General features: G+C 38.2%; 2 protein-coding genes across 4 annotated transcripts in view; one reads left to right on the forward strand and one right to left on the reverse strand.

The window, feature by feature from the left end:
• Window positions 1–20,196, forward strand: part of pn (exopolyphosphatase prune) — a 39,042-nt gene that overhangs the window by 13,829 nt on the left and 5,017 nt on the right. Inside the window, exons 6-7 of one of the 3 annotated variants that reach the window (XM_069508282.1) lie at window positions 5,828–5,983; window positions 6,725–8,920. In XM_069508282.1, coding sequence (XP_069364383.1) covers window positions 5,828–5,983; window positions 6,725–6,874 — 306 coding nt within the window. In that variant the 3' untranslated portion in view covers window positions 6,875–8,920. Of the gene's footprint in view, window positions 1–5,827; window positions 5,984–6,724; window positions 8,921–20,196 lie in introns of those variants that run through there. The other 2 variants (XM_069508281.1, XM_034982948.2) reach the window with 2 other exon arrangements.
• The window catches only part of LOC117995069 (solute carrier family 2, facilitated glucose transporter member 1-like), a 31,305-nt gene continuing 26,173 nt past the window's right edge, over window positions 15,065–20,196 (reverse strand). Inside the window, exons 9-12 of the mRNA XM_034983064.2 lie at window positions 19,399–19,538; window positions 17,996–18,098; window positions 16,988–17,088; window positions 15,065–16,198 (exon numbers count right to left, since the gene is read on the reverse strand). Of these exons, the coding sequence (XP_034838955.1) occupies window positions 16,061–16,198; window positions 16,988–17,088; window positions 17,996–18,098; window positions 19,399–19,538 (482 nt within the window). The 3' untranslated portion in view covers window positions 15,065–16,060. The remainder of the gene's footprint in view (window positions 16,199–16,987; window positions 17,089–17,995; window positions 18,099–19,398; window positions 19,539–20,196) is intronic.

Genomic DNA, 20,196 nt, shown 5'->3' on the forward strand with positions numbered 1-20,196 from the left:
AAAAAACCTTGTGCGCCTGGTTACCCAAAATTGACGCGCAAGCACCGGAATCTAGTAAACCTGTAATCTCAAAACCGTCAACAAAAACCTTTAAATGTGGCCTAAAGTCTCGTTTATCCACTGAATACAGAACTGTGTCAGGTAAAAGGGATGTTTTGTTGTTAATGACCAAGTTCTTTACTTGTGTCTCTGCACAGTTCTTACTAATTAGTTTTTTGAATTTTTGTCCGGAGCGGGTTTACTAATCGCCTTTTTACTACAACTTGGACATGTCTTTACTGTAAAGTTCTGACGTCCACACGAAAAACATCTAATAAATTTCGGAACTGTCCTGCAAAATTTAAAGGAATGGTTACCCTTGCCGCACTTGTAACATAGTTGTTTATTTGTTTTCGAAAAATCAGTGCCTTTACTTGTATCAACCTTAGGTGCAGGTGTGACTGAAAGTGTGTTTATCTGTTTTGTCACTTGTTTGTAAGCAAACTCTGAACTTAAAGTTGCCTTACTGTTAGTAGGCTCAGAAAATAAGGCGGAACGCTGCCTCGCAGCCTCTAGTTTGCGACACTTTTCCTTCAACATTGCGACAGACTTAATGTCAACAAGAGCTAATTGTTCTGAGTAAAAAGGGCGAATATTATGTAATAAAATTTGTAACTTTTGTTCTTCGGAAAGTGGTGTTGACAACCTTGAAAACATGCAAAACATTATAGCGAAATAGATAGACACAGGTTCTTCAGAGCCTTGTGTTCTTGCTCGAATTTCACCTAGCAACCTGTAGTCATAATCTACTGCATCAAATTCCTCTAAAAATAAAGTTCTCAATTCTGACCAAGACGAAACTTGACATTTGTTGCCTCTGTACCATAACAATGCTCGGCCTGTAAAAAGATGAAATGCAGAAACAAATAATTTTCCATCTGAAACGCCATAAGATCTTTTATATTCCTCAACGCGTTCGATGAAACTGCGCGGATCACCCTGTCCGTTGAAATTTAACTTCCACCTGGCAACATTTTTATCACCAGTGCAGTCAACGGCGGTACTCTCGGAATCCAGTGATTCGTCGTGAGACGACTCATTGTCAGCATCTAATCTGGAAATCAAACTCTGCAACTTTGTATGTAATTCACTCTTCCTACTTATTAAGCTGAGTTCGGAACACTGTATTCTCAAAATTCTAAAGTACAAATGTGAAGCTAAAGCTTTAGACCTACAGAGGGCATGTCTATCTTTAGTGTCAGAACACTTTTTTAATAAATCTTCTAAGTCTTGAAGTTTTTTAGTAATAACCCCTAACTCACTTTCAGAAGAGAAATCTGTCTCTAAAATTGATTCAGAAGGAATTTCCTGAATTAATTGTTTTAACTGTTTCTTTAAACCTAGCACTGTAGGTGCTGGAGTTTCGGAACGAATGGATACCTCATAACACAATTCGTCCTTCAAAAGTGAATGAAACTGGGCAAAAGTCTGTTCCATTTTGTTAAGTCAAAACACATTTAACAAAATATCGAGCTTGTGTAACTGTCTATGTTTAGCCTTATACAAATTGGTTAAACACAAACACAAAAGAAGTTATTTAACTATTAAATATACACAAGCAAAATACACAACAAAAACAATATTCTTAAGTCTATCCTAACCTATTTTATCAATTATGTTCCTATTCCAAAATATTGTTAATAATACAAGCACATATTATTACTATAGTAAACAAAATATAACAAAATAAAACTTCCCAAAATTGAATAAATGATTGTAAGGTGCAGTATCACCTTTATGAGTACACAGTGTGTTACAACCTTTACAATTACAAAAGTAAACAGGCAGCAAAGTTGCAATGAACTCTGTCTAGCATATTATCTTTCAAAAAAAACAAAGAGATTGTGCAATGGTTTGATGACTGTTACTTTACACTTTTAACACATAACCTAAAATACAACAAAATCTGTTTCTAAATGTCACTTTAAACTACCAGCATTCAATTAAACTTAACATGTTTTGTGTGTGAAGTAGCTTTTATCATAACCTTAACACAGCTCTAAACAAAATTTCAACAAAATAATGAAGTATCAAGTCACTGAAAAAAAATTGTTCATAACTTCATACTTGAACTTAATGTAATCTCTGAATATAGTTTATATATTTAGTTTCACAAGTTGTAACTCTTAGTATTTATAAATGTATGTGTGTAACTAGTTAACAGCACATAGCGTTTCAAAACTTTAATTATACTAAGTTACCGGAATTTTCAAACATAAGATGTACTTACTATTGAAAGCAATACCCAACAACAACTCAGTTAAGCAATGTTTATTACTAAACTGAAGGCAAACATTCACTTATACACCTCCAAGGTAAGTCGATAACATAATTAAACGGCATAAGCACCATTTAATGTGTTAATTAAATAAGAAAAAACCAATGTTGGACTATACTCAGAAAATTACTTAAACTATCAAACAAAATTTCTAACTATTAGTTATTATTTAGTTAGTTAACCATAAAAACAGCTTAGTGCTCTTTGCAATGTGTCACTACTTAGAAAATTGTACAATCAGCGGAGTACATTTCATAAAATTCACAAAATTTCTCAAAATATACTGAAATAACTATATAAAAAAACGTTCGGGCGCCATTTGTAAGGGTGGTAAATTGGGCGGAATGGAAATATACCCGGATACGGAATAATCTACCACCTTACAAAGATTTTGAGGAAAAAAAATTTACTTTACTTGATCTATCTACCTAGTAAAGAATAGAAGCTAGCCGTCGACTCCCTTGTAATGTATATGAGGTGTTATAAATGAAATTTGCTAGATGTTAGGCAAAATTGTTTTTAATGTAACTTTTACCGGGGTCGCTTAATACATAGTGATGGCTAATAATGCTTAGTTATTCTAGCTTAATGCCAAGACTTAATTTAGATACATTAGAATGCCTTAGGTAGATAGTACATAAAATCTATGTTTTAAATTTAAGATGCCATTGGCATGGAATAGACAATGACACAGTAAAATTCATAAAATTGTTTCAAAATAAAAGCTCAGTAGTAAAGACAGGGTTCTTACTGTACACATACACTAAGAAGGTTCACTAAAACTGTTCCAGGATACAAACATTTGCTTACTTGTAGGTGCGAAGACTGCAGGGTAGCTGGACGGCATCGGCCAAGATCCAAAACTCAATTTATTTGATTCTTCACAACCGAAATGTTTCATTACAAAGATTTTCACCAAGTCTTATCCATAGAAATTAAGTTGTCAACGTGAATGTGCAAAAGAAATAAATACGAAAACCGAAAACTAAAAACGGAAAACTAAAACGGAAAACTGAAGCCCTGTAACAAAGAAAAACAAGATTATAATTTGTGCTGTGTGAAAATTTCGACACGTGGAATTTTCCCGATCAAACACAACTCACCTATTGAACTCCTAGCCACCAATGGTTTTAAGGAGTCCACCCACAACCCATTATCCTCATTTATTTGGGAAGTTAAAATAACTGGAACTGAAAGAAATCATAAAATTAGGATTTTCTCTAACCAAACCGCCATTTTGTCGAATCCACATTACTTGATTTTTCACTCACCATAATTGATGAAACATTGAAATACGTTAGGATGACTAAATTTAGAACTATTGTATTTTCCCAGGGGAAGCCATGGGCGAAAAGAGTGAGATTTTCCTGGAACGAAAAAAATTCGTCTTCACATGTTGACTCCAGGAAAATTCTAAAATCTCACCAATCGGTGTTGCCAGACGCAACCCGAGTGTGGCCGCTCTCAGTTAGTTTGATCATGAAGCCAATTCATTTTTGAATATTTGCGGAACCTAAGGATATATTATAAGAACCGTTTTGTTAATGACTTAACAATAAACAAATGATATTATGGTTTTATTTAATTATTTTGTTTTATTTTTACGACAATTGACAACGAAGCAAACGCCATCTATTGTGGCTCGAATGAACTCTGAACATCGACCCACGCGTAGTTCTGCACCTTGATGCTAGGTGGCACCAACATACTTTGAACAAAATAGATTTTTTATTAAAAGCGAAACGCTAGTTAGTAGTTCAAAATTTACAACGTCACAACATCGCTAACTAACACTAGCTAAGTCCCTACCTAGCGACCGGCTCCAACCATCCCCATACCGGCCCCAGACCAACCAGCTAACCTAGCACACCACACTTAGTTCAATTAACCTCAACTACAACAATCACGTTTGTCTAATACAAATTGGAACGATACAAGAAGGACTTACCAGATAAACAGCTATTCAACACACACTATACCATCATTCACACAATCACATCACTTTCCATAACCTAGTACTGAACCTTTAACAACTGAAACCACATTAGGTCACAACAACAATGATAATAATAAAACCTACAGTACGATACACATAGTATCCACTGAGAAGTGCCCTCGGCAAGAGCCACACGAATAATAATCTCCTCGTACCGCCGCATTCACTTTTATTGTCTCAAAATGACGGTGGGGCGATTACGTAATGTTCAATGAGCAAAGTGTTTACAATTAAAATGGCAGCGCGCCTGCATACGTTTACTTCAAAACCACCCACAAAACTTCAGATCGAATTGTCACAACTGTCACATTTGACAAGCTAAGTCCACAGACTTCAGGGGAAGGTTTTTTTTTTTTTTTTTTAATTTATTTTACGGCCCTTCAGGGGAAGGTGTATTTTATGCACCAAAGACAAAATAATAAATTAAAGAAGAGCACTGAATAGGTGTCCATGGGTAAAGTGGTTTTCTTTACATATATTTATAAATTTTTATGATAGTGTTTTACCTACACTTCAAGAAAATCACTACCCATATTATAAATGTGAGAGTGTGTTTGTTTGTTGGTTTGTCCTTCAATCAGGTCACAACGGAGCAACGGATCGACGCGATTTTTTGCATGGGTATAGTTTAAGACCTGGAAAGGGACATAGGCTACTTTTTATCCCGGAAAATCAAAGAGTTCCCACGGGATTTTTAAAAATCTAAATCCACGCGTACGAAATCCTGAGCATCAGTTAGTGAAGCAATGAATTTTTTTTTTTTTTTTTTTTTTTTGTCGTAAAGCACTGACACCAGTACTTTACTACCATTACAATCTAGCCTATGTAAGAGGCTAATAAGCAATATTATATTAACCTAAACTTATAAACGTACTTATACCTAAGAATCTGTCCATTGACATAGCTTAGTTTATAGTTAAGATACCTTATTGGAAGACACTTTGTTCTTGTGTTCTTTAAATTGCACTAGCACTATGCTTTCACTTTGTTCGTGTGATCTTTGATAAGATAAGATAAGATAAGATAAGTTTATTAATTGCAAAATTGTATGTACATAGGGTCTTAAAAATATTAAAGTCCAATTACAATCTGCCATCAATGGCGCGCAATTTTACAATAGTGTCAGTTACACATTTAGTTACTATTAACATAGGTACTAAAAAATAAAAAATAAATTTAAAATATGATGTCAGAGAAAACCTAAAATAGTCTTATTTAAGTGCATGTTAATATTAACATAATAATAAATTAATTACATTGATGAAATTAATTACTTAATCAAATCTCGAAATTAAGCCTTAATATGTCGTACGAAGTTTTGCACAAGAAAGAAGAAGATTTGCACTAGCACTACACTTTCACTATAACTACACTAGCTCAAAAGGCTTAGTCCTCTTAAGTCTACGTATTAGGTCTGTGTTGTCGAGGAGCTGGATAGCCTCGACGTTAACATGTTCATGGAGCCTGCGTTCGTGGGAAGCAATAAATTGAAAACATTTTTCTTGATTTTTCAGGATTTTCTCCAAAAACCCAACGCCCTGGAGGCCGTGAGCGTAGCCCTGTCGTCCCGTGGGTGTACCCTAGCGCTCCTGCTGGGCATGCAACTGAAGGGGGCGCTGCAAAGGGACACCACTGTCATCAGTTCTGTGGACCACAAGCTAGCTGAGGATGTAAGTAGTCCCAACAACAACTGTACAAAGTTTCACCGCAATCGGAATTCGGATGCATGGTATAAGAACGGCCTAGAGCGAAGATCTGTCGTCCCATAAGTGTACTCTAACGCTGGAAACCTTTCCGCAAGTCCCAACAACAACTGTACAAAGTTTCTGCACAATCGGATGCATGGTATAAGAACGGCCTAGAGCGAAGAACTGTCCTCCCGTAAGTGTACTCTAACGCTAGAAACCTTTCCGCAAGTCCTAACAACAACTGTACATAAATTGTAAATTGATCACTTGAAAAGAGCAACCGCCGAGTTTCTTGCTGGTTCTTCTCGGTAGGAACGGCACTCCGAACCAGTGGTAAATTAAACTAGTTGACGATTCAAAAGCACTTGTTTTTACAAGTTTTGTTGTTGTTTGTTTGTTTTGTTGTTGTTGTGTTGTGTTTACTTGAATAAAAATCTTTTCTATTCTATTCTATTCTAATGTTCTCTAATTATAGTTATTAACTAGCTTATGCTCGCGACTTCGTCCGCGTGGACTACACAAATTTCAAACCCCTATTTCACCCCCTTAGGGGTTGAATTTTCAATAATCCTTTCTTAGCGGATGCCTACGTCGTAATAGCCATCTGCATGCTAAATTTCAGCCCGATCCGTCCAGTAGTTTAAGCTGTGCGTTGATAAATCAGTCAGTCAGTCAGTCACCTTTTCCTTTCATATATATAGATGACTTTGTTTTTTGTTGCAGCTGGCAAAGTTTCTTCAAAAATGGTCCAGTCCTTCGCTGCAGCTCGTATCAGTTCCCGAGGTCCACTGTTTCTACTTCAAGCAAATGAATCTGTCGGCTTCGAGAAAACAATATGTACCCGCACTTCATGACTTCTTGAATACTAGCTGATGCCCGCGACTTCGTCCGCGCGGATTTACGTTTTTCAAAATCCCGCGGTAACTCTTTGATTTTCCGGTATAAAAACCGGCCAAGTGCGAGTCAGGCTCGCGCAATGAGTGTTCCGTACTACAGTCGTATTTTTTCGACATTTTGCACGATAATTCAAAAACTATGATGCATAAAAATAAATAAAAATCTATTTTAGAATGTACAGGTGAAGACCTTTCATATGATACCCCACTTGATATAGTCACTCACTTCGAAAGTTGAAAATACTAATTATAAGTTCATGACCACAATTTAATTTTTTTTGTGTGATTTAACCCTAAATTCACGGTTTTCAGATTTTTCCCCAAATGTCTGCTATAAGATCTACCTACCTGCCAAATTTCATGATTCTAGTTCAACGGGAAGTACCCTGTAGGTTTCTTGACAGACAGACGGACGGACAGACATCAAAGTGATCCTATAAGGGTTCCGTTTTTCCTTTTGAGGTACGGAACCCTAAAAAGTAGCCTATGTCCTTCTCCGGGATGCGAGCTATATCTGTACCAAATTTCTTCAAAATCGGTTGAACGGATGGGCCGTGACAGGCTAGCTAGCAGACAGACAGACGGACACACTTTTGCATCAATACCCTTATTATAAATGCAAAAGTGTGTTTGTTTGTTTGTTTGTTTGTTGGTTTGTCCTGTTGGTTGGTCTATTGTTTCTACTTCAAGTAGAAACAATTGTAACAATCATCATCATCATCATGATCAACCTATCGCCGGCTCACTACAGTCTTCTCACAGTGAGAAGCGTTTTGGCAATAGTCTACCACGCTGGCCATGTGCGGATTGGTAGACTTCACACACCTTTCAGAACATTATGGAGAACTCTCAGGCATGCAGGTTTCCTCACGATGTTTTCCTTCACCGTTACAGCAAGTGATATTACTTAAGACACTCAGAAAAGTTAGAGGTGCGTGCCCGGGATCGAACCCCCGACCTCCGATTAGAAGGCGGACGTCCTAACCACTAAGCTATCACAGCTTCAACACAGAGATACCAATACGTACCCGCATTACATGACTTCTTGAATATTTGTAATCAATAGATCCAATACTATCAGTGCCCTTATTATAAATGCGAAAGTGTGTTTGTTTGTTGGTTTATTGGTTTGTCCTTCAATCACGTCGCAAAGGAGCAACGGATTGCATGGGTATAGATAAAGACCTGGCGAGTGACATAGGCTACTTTTTATCCCGGAAAACCAAAGAGAAAAACCTAAGTCTAATAAATAAATCAAAATAAATAAATGTTCATTTAATTGTATTTTTGTCCATTATTTTGTTTCCTGCCTCGATAGCTCAAGGGTTAAAGGAGTGGACTGAAAACCGAAAGGTCGCCGGTTCAAATCCCACCCGTTGCACTATTGTCGTACCTACTCCTAGCACAAGCTTTACGCTTAATTGGAGGGGAAAGGGGAATGCAGTCGGCAATTAACTTTACTAATATTCTTTAAAAAAAAGTTCAATGAACGTTGTACAGACAACGTCCATTGTAGTACGGAACCCTCAGTGCGCGATTCGCACTTGGCCGATTTTTTTTTTAGTATTTGTTATAACGGCAACAGAAATACATTGGTACTGATTCTGAGCACAACCAAATTTTAGAGTATTCGCATCCTCTTCTTACTAATGTAATATGAAAAGGACAGACGCAGTTTTACAGTTTTAAATTAAATTTTTAGATGGTAAAACCCGTGATTTTAGCTCACAGTCGCGAGCCTACTGTTTAAATTTGTAGCGTGCACTAAAATTTAGAGTCTTTAAATGTAAAGTTCATGTTCTGTCCCTTTTTAGCATAGTTAAAAAGAAAAGGATGCAGATACTCTAAATTTAGCTTAGAGAAAGACAACGGAGTCGGTGCCATGTTTTATCTTAGTCATAAATATAAAAAAATCATTTTTATTCGAATAAACTTTTACAAGTACTTTTGAATAGTCGGATGCATCTACCACTGGTTCGGAATGCCTTTCCTACCGAGAAGAACCAGCAAGAAACTCGGCGGTTGCTCTTTTCAAATATTTGATATAGGTTCAAGATTATGCCATGTATAAAATAGTATTTGCAGTGTTGTGCGTTGCTGGAACGAGCTGCAGGTCAAATCCACGCTCTTTTATCATTTAGATAATCTTCAATTGTGTAATATGCTTTTTTCAGGAGCATATTTTTAATAGATTTTTTAAACTTGTGCAAAGGTAAGTCCAAAATAGTTTGCGGGATTTTATTATAAAAGGTAATACCCTACCTAAAAGTTCTTACGGGCCTCGTGGCTTAGTCTCGTTACCCGGGCAGGGCGCGGGGTATTCATGTTACCCCGGTGTTGGTCTTCTAGCCGGCGTTTCACCGGCTAGGGCCCGCCATCTTGGCTTGGGGCCTCGTGTGTTCCCCACGCTGGGGGCGATAGATTCGCCGTCGCGCACAGTTCCGGAGGCCCCATCGCAGTTTTTTTCCATTATCCTAAACTAGATGGCGCTAGTAGTCATATACAACACGTTATCTATACAGAACAACGAACCGTTATAAATATCATTAGAACAATAATTATACATATTGGCTAGTCAGTGGCTGTATTGGCTAATATTTGGCTGCGTAAAAGCGTAATTTTTGTAAAGTGGTACGATTGCTATTTGCACCTACCGTATCACTTCAAGAACGCTCGCTGACTGCTGAGTGCTGAGAATAAAAAATTCAAATAAAACTAAAAACCGACTTCAATAATTCAATAACCACAAGCACTAAAAAGTTAACAATAATTTAATACAAGAGTTATTATAGTTCTATAGTAATATTTTTGGAGCCGGTGCCAATTAGCCGCACGAACCGTCTATCTACTCTTCATATTGTTTTGTGACTCCACATTGGCACCTCATTGGCACCGACTCCAAAAAATGTTACTACAGAACTACAATAACTCTTGTATACATAATATATTGAAGATTAGCCCGTTCAAACATTCAGACACTTCAATTTTTTTTATAGTAGGTACCTATAGATTAAAATAAACCAGTTTTTAGGGTTCCGTACTTTCCCCCCCCCCCCCCCCCCCCCCCCCCCTGTAACTTCTAAAATAAGAGAATGATAAAACTAAAAAAAAAATATGATGCAAAATTGGTTTGAACGAGATCTAGTAAGTAGTTTTTGATTTATCGTGCTAAACGTCGATAAAATACGATTGTAGTACGGAACTCTCAGTGCGCGAGTCTGATTCGCATTTGGCCGGTTTTTTTGAAGAACATGTTGTTACATTTTGTACGATGATGCGTGTAAAAAGTTGACTGATTTTTAATTTTTTTAGGGTTCCATACCGCAAAAGGAAAAAACCGACCAAGTGCGAGTCAGGCTCGCGCAATGAACTGAAATGAATGAAAAACTATGATGCATAAAAATAAAAATAAATTTGTTTTACTTAGAATGCACAGGTCCTTTCATATATGATACCCCTCTTGATATAGTTATCTTACTTCAAATATTGAAAATACTAATTATTAGTTCATGACCACAATTTAATTTTTTTTCCACGGTTTTCCGTTTTTGCCCCTAATGTCTGCTATAAGATCTACCTACCTGCCAAATTTCATGATTCTAGGTCAACGGGAAGTACCCTGTAGGTTTCTTGACAGACAGACAGACAGACAACAAAGTTATTCTATAAAGTTTCAATAAATTTTTAATTTTTAAAATAATTAAATAAATTATTGTAATGGGAGATGTAATTATTATAAACTAGCTGATGCCCGCGACTTCGTCCGCGTGGATTTAGGTTTTTAAAAATCCCGTGGGAACTCTTTGATTTTCCGGGATAAAAAGTAGCCTATGTCCTTCCCCGGGATATTAGCTAACTCTGTACCAAATTTCATTAAAATCGGTTGAACGGTTGAGCCGTGAAAAGCAGACAGGCAGACACACTTTCGCATTTATAATATTAGTATGGATTGAACACTTAAAAGCACGAAATTCCCAAAAGTGGACACTGGACTATCTCGTAGTATTTCGATTAATCGATTTTTGACTAATCGATTAATTTTGATCGAAGAAAAATCGTTTTTTAATTAATCGATTCGGTTTCATTGCTCTTACAAGTAACATCCCTAGCGTTCGCCATTCTTTCTTACTCTTTATGTGGCACGTTAACACTGCGAATAGCAATCGTGCCACTTTCAAAAATTCCTTCAGGCATTTCCAGCCAGATGAACGATGCACGGATAGCGGATTATACATGGTTTCCTAAGGATTATAACGGTTCGCTGTTCTGAATGGATAACGTGTTGTATATAACTACTAGCGCCATCTAGTTGAGGATAATGGAAAAAATTGTGATGGGGGTCATGCTGGCAACCCATACCCCTGTGCACAACGACGAGCCCACAGCCTACAGTACGGGCGCCCTGGACCCAACACAAAACCGAGACCTCGAGGCCCTAAGCCAAGAAGGCAGGCCTTAGCCGACAACGGCTTAAAGGACGTTACCGGGGAAGCGTTCTTCCCCGCGCCACACCCGGGCAAGGAGGCCATGCCTCGAGGCCCGTACCCCCGTTTTGGCCTAGGTCAAACGGAGAAGACCCCGCTGCGTGCTGGCAAGTTAGAACTCAAGCAAAACAACCATCCATACTTCCATACTTATTATTATAAATGCGAAAGTGTGTCTGTCTGTCTGTCTGCTAGCTTTTCACGGCCCAACAGTTCTACCAATTTTTATGAAATTTGGTACAGGGTTAGTTTAGATCCCGGGGAAGGACATAGGCTACTTTTTATCCCGGAAAATCAAAGAGTTCCCATTGGATTATTAAAAACCTAAATCCACGCGATAGTATGTAATATATTATGTATTTATAAACCGGTTTTTAGGGTTCCGTACTCTTCGGGTGATTGCATGACTTTGATGCATTTTTAGGGTTCCAAAAGGAAAAAAGGAACCTAATATAAAATTTGAATTTTCGCGGCTGGATCTATCAAACCACCTTAAATAAATAAATAAATAAAATGTTTTTATTTCTACCAACAAGGATCATATTGGTGTTAGTAATTACACGAAACTTAAACCTAATTGTTAGTAATTATTAATATTGGTGTTAGTAATTACACGAAACTTAAACCTATTTGTTAGTAAAAAATCTTTAACTATAATATTTATAACTATTTAAATTAGGACAGGATCGATTTGCCAGCACGTGAATTATACGAATAAAAGCAAAGGAAATCAATTACTTTCTATCAGGACATAAATGTAAGCTATTTATATCCTGAGAAAAATTAAAGTTCCCACCCGTTTGAAAAATAAAAATTCAAGTGGATGAATAATATGTAGGCTAGACTACTCACGTAAGGAGGCGTCCATAAATTACGTGAGATGTTTAACGGGGGGAGGGGTCGAGTCAAATCTCATCTAATCTTACGTTGGAGAGGGGGGGGGGGGGGGGGGCTCTCGACAAATATCACGCAAATTTTTTTCTGATTGAAACAAAAACAAAATTATACTATTTTGGTCCATTTAATCCAAATTGTACATGATTATGATTTAATCTTAAGCGTAATCGTAATACGATTAAGATCATTCACTAATTCGTTCGAAAGAAAATAATTTCATTCATACTCCGACGTTATACATGTACTGACTGACTAACCACCATATTTGTTTTAATTTAATTTAAAACAACTTTATTGTTACTAAAATTACAGAGAGTAAGAATACAGTAGGGCGATTGTCTAAAACCTGCATCAATCATTATTACAATCTCAATTGTTCTGATTGGCTGAATTTGTGCGATTCTTGTTGCAACAATGCATTGTAGCCAATAGTGAGCGAGCATTAACCAATCAGAGATGATTGCGATCGTGACATTGTAGCTGTCAAACAACAAATTCAAACCCACATTCTGAAAAATCTCACGTAAGATTTGGGGATGGGGGAGGGGGTTGAATAAACTCTCACGCAATTAGAGTTCCGTACTACAGTCGTATTTTTTCGACATTTTGCACGATAATTCAAAAATTATGACGCATAAAAATAAATAAAAATCTGTTTTAGAATGAACAGGCGAAGACCTTTCATATGATACCCCACTTGATATAGTCACTCACTTCGAAAGTTGAAAATACTAATTATTAGTTCATGGCCACAATTTAATTTTTTTGTGTGATCTAACCCTACATTCACGGTTTTCAGATTTTTCCCCAAATGTCAGCTATAAGATCTACCCTGTAGGTTTCTTGACAGACTGACAGACAGACAACAAAGTGATCCTATAAGTTCCGTTTTTCCTTTTGAGGTACGGAACCCTAAACAACACCTCACGTAATTTATGGACGCCGAAAGCCTAAGCAGATCTTATGTCTATGGCCCCACACACCCCCCTTTTTTTTTTTTTCCGTGGGCAAATCCTCATGGATGCCACCGCACCCGGGGAGGTACGGAGGTTATGTCGGACTCTTACCGACTAAAACCCCACGATGTTCCACGCATCGCCTGGTGGCTGGGCGACGGGGCCAGACACGTTCGCGCAACCCAGCCAGCGGCGCCTGCTAAGGACCCACCTCAGGGGACCAATAAAATCCCTACACACCGTCTGAGGCGCACCAGGAACACGAAGGTGCGCCTCCCGACTCGGCCCCGCACACCCCCTACGCTAACCCGATGCGGGCGAGCGCGGGTGACGTGCGGGCGTAGGGCGTCCCACCGCCTCAAACCCCGTATTGCATTCTCAATCTCTCGCTTAGATACTAAAGTCAAAGTCAAATGATTTATTCAAAATAGGTAATTAATAACGCTTTTTGATGGTCAGATGTTGGATTTCTAAGATATAGTGGTGATAATTACGCAAACTTAAAACTAAAGCTACGAGGGTTCCAAACGCGCCGGACGGATCGAGCTGAAACTTGGCATGCAGATAGCTATTATGACGTAGGCATCCGCTAAGAAAGGATTTTTGAAAATTCAACTCCTAAGGGGCTGAAATAGGGGTTTGAAATTTTGTAGTACACGCGGACGAAGTCGCGAGCATAAGCTAGTCAAAAATAAAATACAGAGCCTCAATAGCTCAACCGGTATAGGAGTGGACTGAAAACCGAAAGGTCGACGGTTCAAATCCCGCCCGTTGCACTATTGTCGTACTACTAGCACAAGCCTGACGCTTAATTGGAGAGGAAAGGGGAATATTAGTCATTTAATATTGCTAATATTCTTTAAAAAAAAAAAAACAAACAAAACACTCAGTTACGTATGAATTTTATTAAAAAATATTTCTCAACAAAATATTCTTACAACATTTTTTTTATGTAATATTATAAATGCTTAATTAATATCTACCCTACAATTGTATTTTCACTGAGAATAGTAATTCTATGTCGCTCGGGAATAACGTAGCTCTCTATTGCTGAAAGAATTTTCAAAATCGGTGCAGTAGTTCCAGAGATTACTTTTTTTTAATTTTATTTTATTCAGATACAAGTTAACCTGGAAGGAGTATGGCAGTTTTTTTATTATACCCATGCCCCTTTGTTTTCTACACGGCATCGTACCGGAACGCTAAATCGCTTGGCGGCACGGCTTTGCCGGTAGGGTGGTAACTAGCCACGGCCGAAGCCTCCCACCAGACCAGACCAGATATTTAGAAATTATAAAATTCCAAATCCCTGCCAGGAATCGAACCCGGGACCTCCCACTAATAAGACCACAGCGCTTACCACTGCGCCAGGGAGGTCGTCTGTTGTCGTCGTCTGTCGTACTTCATAGTACAAACAAACTTACATAGTTTCATCATCATTATCATCATCAACCGATAGACCAGATAAGTTGGTGGCACTGTAATTTCGTTTTCGAAAACTATTTAAGTTAAGTAAATATTTGACTTCGCGATCGTATGATGGTATTCTACGAAATTAAAATCTACAATCCTAGATACTAATATTATAAATGCGAAAGTGTGTCTGTCTGTCTGTCTGTCTGTTAGCTTTTCACGGCCCAACCGTTCAACCGATTTTGATGAAATTTGGTACAGAGTTAGCTTATATCCCGGGGAAGGACATAGGCCGCTTTTTATCCCGGAAAATTAAAAAGTTCCCACGGGATTTAAAAAAACCTAAATTGGACGAAGTCGCGGGCATCATCTTGTTAGTACAAAATAAGCTGAAGTATATTATACTTAACTAGATGATGCCCGCGACTTTGTCCGCGAGGTTTTAGGTCTTTTGAAATCCCGTGGGAACTCTTCAACTTTCCGGGATAAAAAGTAGCCTATGTCCTTCCCCGGGATGTAAGCTAACTTTGTACCAAATTTCATCAAAATCGGTTGAACGGTTGGGCCGTGAAAAGCTAGCAGACAGACAGACAGACACACTTTCGCATTTATAATATTAAGTATGGAATTATGGATTACTACAATAAATTAAATTTTTAGAGTATTCTTTCTACTGCCTACTTGCAGTCTTCTTTGAGGTTTTAAGAATCTTCTAACATTTAAAAATATTATTAAAACTAAAACCGGCCAAGTGCAAGTCAGGCTCGCGCATCGAGGGTTCCGTACTACAGTCGTATTTTTTCGACATTTTGCACGATAATTCAAATACTACGATGGATAAAAATAAATAAAAATCTGTTTTAGAATGCACATGTGAAGCCCTTTTATATGATACCCCATTTAATATCTTACTTTGAAAATTGAAAATACTAATTCAAAAAAATTAAATTGTGGTCATAAACTAACAATATTTAGTTCTTGACCACAATTTAATTTTTTTGTGCGATGTAACCACGAATTCACGATTTTTAGATTTTTCCCCAAATTTGCTACTTGCCAAATTTCATGATTCTAGGTCAACGGGAAGTACCCTGTAGGTTTCTTGACAGACAGACAACAAAGTGATCCTATAAGGGTTCCGTTTTTCCTTTTTTTTTTTTTTATTTGACTAACCAACAACATTTACACATACACAAGTATTTACATACAAAAGGATTTATAACTAAAGGACACATAGCATAAACGTTAACAACTGGCTAGTACAAAAGATTTACGTACAATGATGTTATGACTTTTGAGGTACGGAACCCTAAAAATATGCATTGTGCTATTACAACTGGGGTAAGCAGTGCATTAATGCCTCTATGAGCTGCACGCCACTGCTGGAAGGGTGTTTCAAATGTTGACGGTTCGTTACATCTGTTGCCTGAACATGGCGGTGATCTCTTCGATGCTCCTGTTCTTCGTCTCGGGCACCCTGAGCGCGATGAACACGATGAAGAGGAACTCCAGGATGGCAAATATTATGAACGTGTTCGCCCCGAGTATGAGCTGAAATGATTTAAAAAAAAATATTTGCAAATCGGTCCAGAAACCTCGAAAAAATCTATGTACCTATTTTATTAGGTACATACATTAAAAAAACCGGCCAAGTGCGAGTCAGGCACGTAGACTGAGGGTTCCGTACTACAGTCGTATTTTTTTCACATTTTGCACGATAATTCAAAAACTATGATGCATAAAAATATATAAAAATCTGTTTTAGAATGTACAGGTGAAGACCTTTCATATGATACCCCACTTGATATAGTTATATTACTTCAAATATTGAAAATACTAATTAATAGTTCATGACCACAATTTAATTTAATTTGTGTGATCTAACCCTAAATTCACGATTTTCAGATTTTTTCCCTAAAGTCAAATTTCATGATTCTAGGTCAACGGGAAGTACCCTGTAGGTTTCTTGACAGACAGACAGACAGACAAACAACAAAGTGATCCTATAAGGGTTCCGTTTTTCCTTTTGAGGTACGGAACCCTAAAAACGGGCTGAGTTGAGAACAACCTCCTTTTTTGGAAGTCGGTTAAATAGAATAATTTTATAAGCTTATGCTCGCGACTTCGTCCGCGTGGACTACACGAATTTCAACCCCCTATTTCCCCCCTTAGGGGTTAAATTTTCAAAAATCCTTTCTTAGCGGATGCCTACTTCATAATAGCTATCTGCATGCCAAATTTCAGCCCGATCCGTCCAGTAGTTTGAGCTGTGCGCTGATAGATCAGTCAGTCAGTCAGTCACCTTTTCCTTTTATATATTTAGATAAATAAAATACTCACAGTGAGTGGTAGAAAGCTAAGTCCGACAATAAAGTTCGCCGTCCAGTTGACGGTGACCGCCACAGCGGACGCCGCCGGCCGCGCCGCCTGGTTGAACAGCTCTGAAACAAAACCGGCAAAGTGCTTACATATACATATTACTAGCAGATGCCCGCGACTACGTCCGCGTACTGTTTTCACATGAGATCTGAAATTTTCCCGCTGCGAAAGGCCTCACTTACCTACTCACTCAGTCTCACCTTAAGACACGGAACCCAGAATACCTAAATGCCAATTTTCATATCTCTAACTTCAAAAACTTAGGATTTTCATAGAAACCTTCCACCTCCATTTTACTCCCTTAGGGGGGGAATTTAGTTAGATCCTTTCTTATCTTATACCTACCCCCTAAAAATAGCCTACATTTCAAATTTCAAGTAAAAATAACAATTGTTAAAACTTTTCTATAAAAACATTGCCCCCTATTTTACCACCCTTAAAGGGGGAATTTCCCAAATTGAATTATACAGATTTTTATTATTTAAAGCTAATAACCTAAATGTCGATTTTCAAGTCTCTAACTCCAAAAACATAGGACTTTCATACAACCTTCGACCCCCTCTTTCACACCCTTAGGGGGGGAATTTTTCAAAATCGTTTCATAGCTAACACCAACGTCCTAGAAAGAACCTACCTTCCAAATTTCAAGTTTGTAGGCTTTATAGTTTCTGAGATTTCGTGATTAGTCAGTCAGTGAGTGAGTGAGTGGTATTTCGCTTTTATATATTTAGATAAGCATGCAAATGAATAATATTTAATATCTAGTAATGATAAGTAAAGATTTAATAATTTTAATCCTACTCTTATTGTATCTTTAATATTTACCATTTTATTGTACCTAAAACTGTTTTCCAATACCCTGACAGGGTCTCATGTACTTATATTTAGCTTAAATAAATCTGAATCTGAATCATCTCATTTAAAATGGCGGGTGAGAAGTCATTTTGTACGGTCTATATATCAACTCACCAGTGACCAGGAACCACGGAATGGAACCCGGGCCCACCGCGAACATCACGACGAAGAGAATCACCAGCGCAATGCATAGATACGACACCCATACGTATTTCGTCTGAAAAGATAAAAAAAAGCTTAGGCACTTGCTTAGCATAAAAGTCGGCCCACGCCCGTTCGGTGCCCTCATTCCGCACATTGTTTTGATTACGTGACTTTTAAGTCCACCAATCACAACAAAGCATTCTCCCCTGTCCCCCGCCACGTGTCTCGTGCACTGTGCATGCTTGTGCGGACTGGCGGAGGAGGACCTCCACCACGTCTTGTGGGAGTGTGCGCTGTACGAGGACTTCCGGTGCGCCCTGCTGGACCGGCCGGTCCGGTTTATTACCAGGACCTCGTTGCTTCGGCGGAAAACTTCGGCAAGCTACGGGAGTTCGCGCATCACTGGCATAAGAGGCGGAACAGCTCGGACCGTGATCGTGGACCAGTGGGTGCTTGAGGAAGGATCCGGACCGCGGGGCACGCGGGGATCTGCGTGTTGTGTACGTCTGCCCCAGAAAGGGGAGAAAGACCAATCAGGGACAAGGACAGGAAAGAAAGAATTTGTAGGAAGTCAAGAAGGCGCCCCGGGAAAGAGCCACCGAGCAAGTACCGAACGGGCGCCCTCCCGCGTTTCGGCCCATATAACCGCGAGGTTGGTGGGTTGTCCCCCGCCAACATTTTACGATTTTGTTTTCATGTAATACCTTGTATATGCGTACTCTAGGAGTTGAATTATCTGTGCCTACGCCAAAATAGAAGAGTGAACGAGAGTGCCTGACCTCCGGCTTGGCCTTCAATCGACGTTCTGTCAAATATCTAACACTAGCCGATACCCGCGACTTCGTTCGCGTAGATTTAGGTGTTTAAAAATTCCGTGGGTACTCTTTGATTTTCCGATGTAAAAGTAGCCTATGTCACTCTCCAAGTCTTTAACTATATCCACGCAAAAAATCACGTTGATCGGTTGCGCCCCTCGCGCCTCTCTACCCGCCTTCTACACTCCTGTCCCTGCCGGACTGCCGCGGCCATCGCCATTATTTTAATTTTGTGATATCTCCTAAGATGTTATTCTAAATGAAATGATACAAAGGGTATTTTGGTCTAAATTAAACACTTGAGATGACGAACAATTTTATTTTGATAAGGATTAATACTATAATAGTAAAAACACCTTCGAAAGTAAAGCTTTGTTTTAGACCACATTTCAAAATCATAAAAATGGTTATTGTAAGCCTATCGTAAAAGATAGATATATGCTATCGCGGACTTTTTTAGAGCTTTTTTAGGAAAAACAATTCAATCGAACGTTATTTTCGTTTAACGTCATTACGACATTTATTGCGCCCATGCCTGGAACAGAAACTAGTACTTACCACGTATAAGTTGGCCACACACAGTCCAATAGAGCATAGAGTCATGCCGCTGAAGCCGGCCAGCAGTAGCGTCTTCCGACCCGCGACCTCCACCAGCAGTAGCGAGATGACAGTCATTACAACATTCATTGCGCCCATGCCTGGAACAGAAATATCAAACAAGATAATATTTTAACATTTTTATGTGCAACACTGCAAGATTATAATAACAGCGCCATCTATATGTGATATGATAAATTAATTTTCAATGAGGCAGTTTCAGGGCAACGTTCGATAAAATGTTCATAGATAGCGCTAAATAACCCCACCACTAAAGATGAAAAAGAATACCTATATCTATATGATCTATGCTTTAATTTTTTAAATTTTAATCGGATGCGAAATTATTTAATTACTTCAATTATAGTTCACACATTTTGTGGGGAAGAAACATAAGGAAAACTGCAGTGCACACTACTCTTACTCTTCATCAGTCATTGACACGACCTATGCCCGGTTTCTGAACTCGTCAGTTATCTTCTCATTAGCTGTTAATTCAATAAAGTTGTGTATAAGATAAACGTCGTTTAACTGTTCATGCGTTTCTGAATACAACAAAAACTATGAAACCGATAACCAGTTCATTTTTCTGTCACTAGATGGGTCTGTTATAGGAAAAAAGTTTGAAATGCATATTATTATTTTATTTTGCCACCAACATTAGTTTAATTAATAATAGTATTTTTTTCTATGCTAAATAAGTGGCTAAACACTGTTTTGCAAAGTAACGAACAACTTAATATTAAAATACTTTTTAAT

This window comes from Maniola hyperantus, chromosome 28 (genome assembly GCF_902806685.2).
Source record: "Maniola hyperantus chromosome 28, iAphHyp1.2, whole genome shotgun sequence".
Lineage (NCBI taxonomy): Eukaryota > Metazoa > Arthropoda > Insecta > Lepidoptera > Nymphalidae > Maniola > Maniola hyperantus.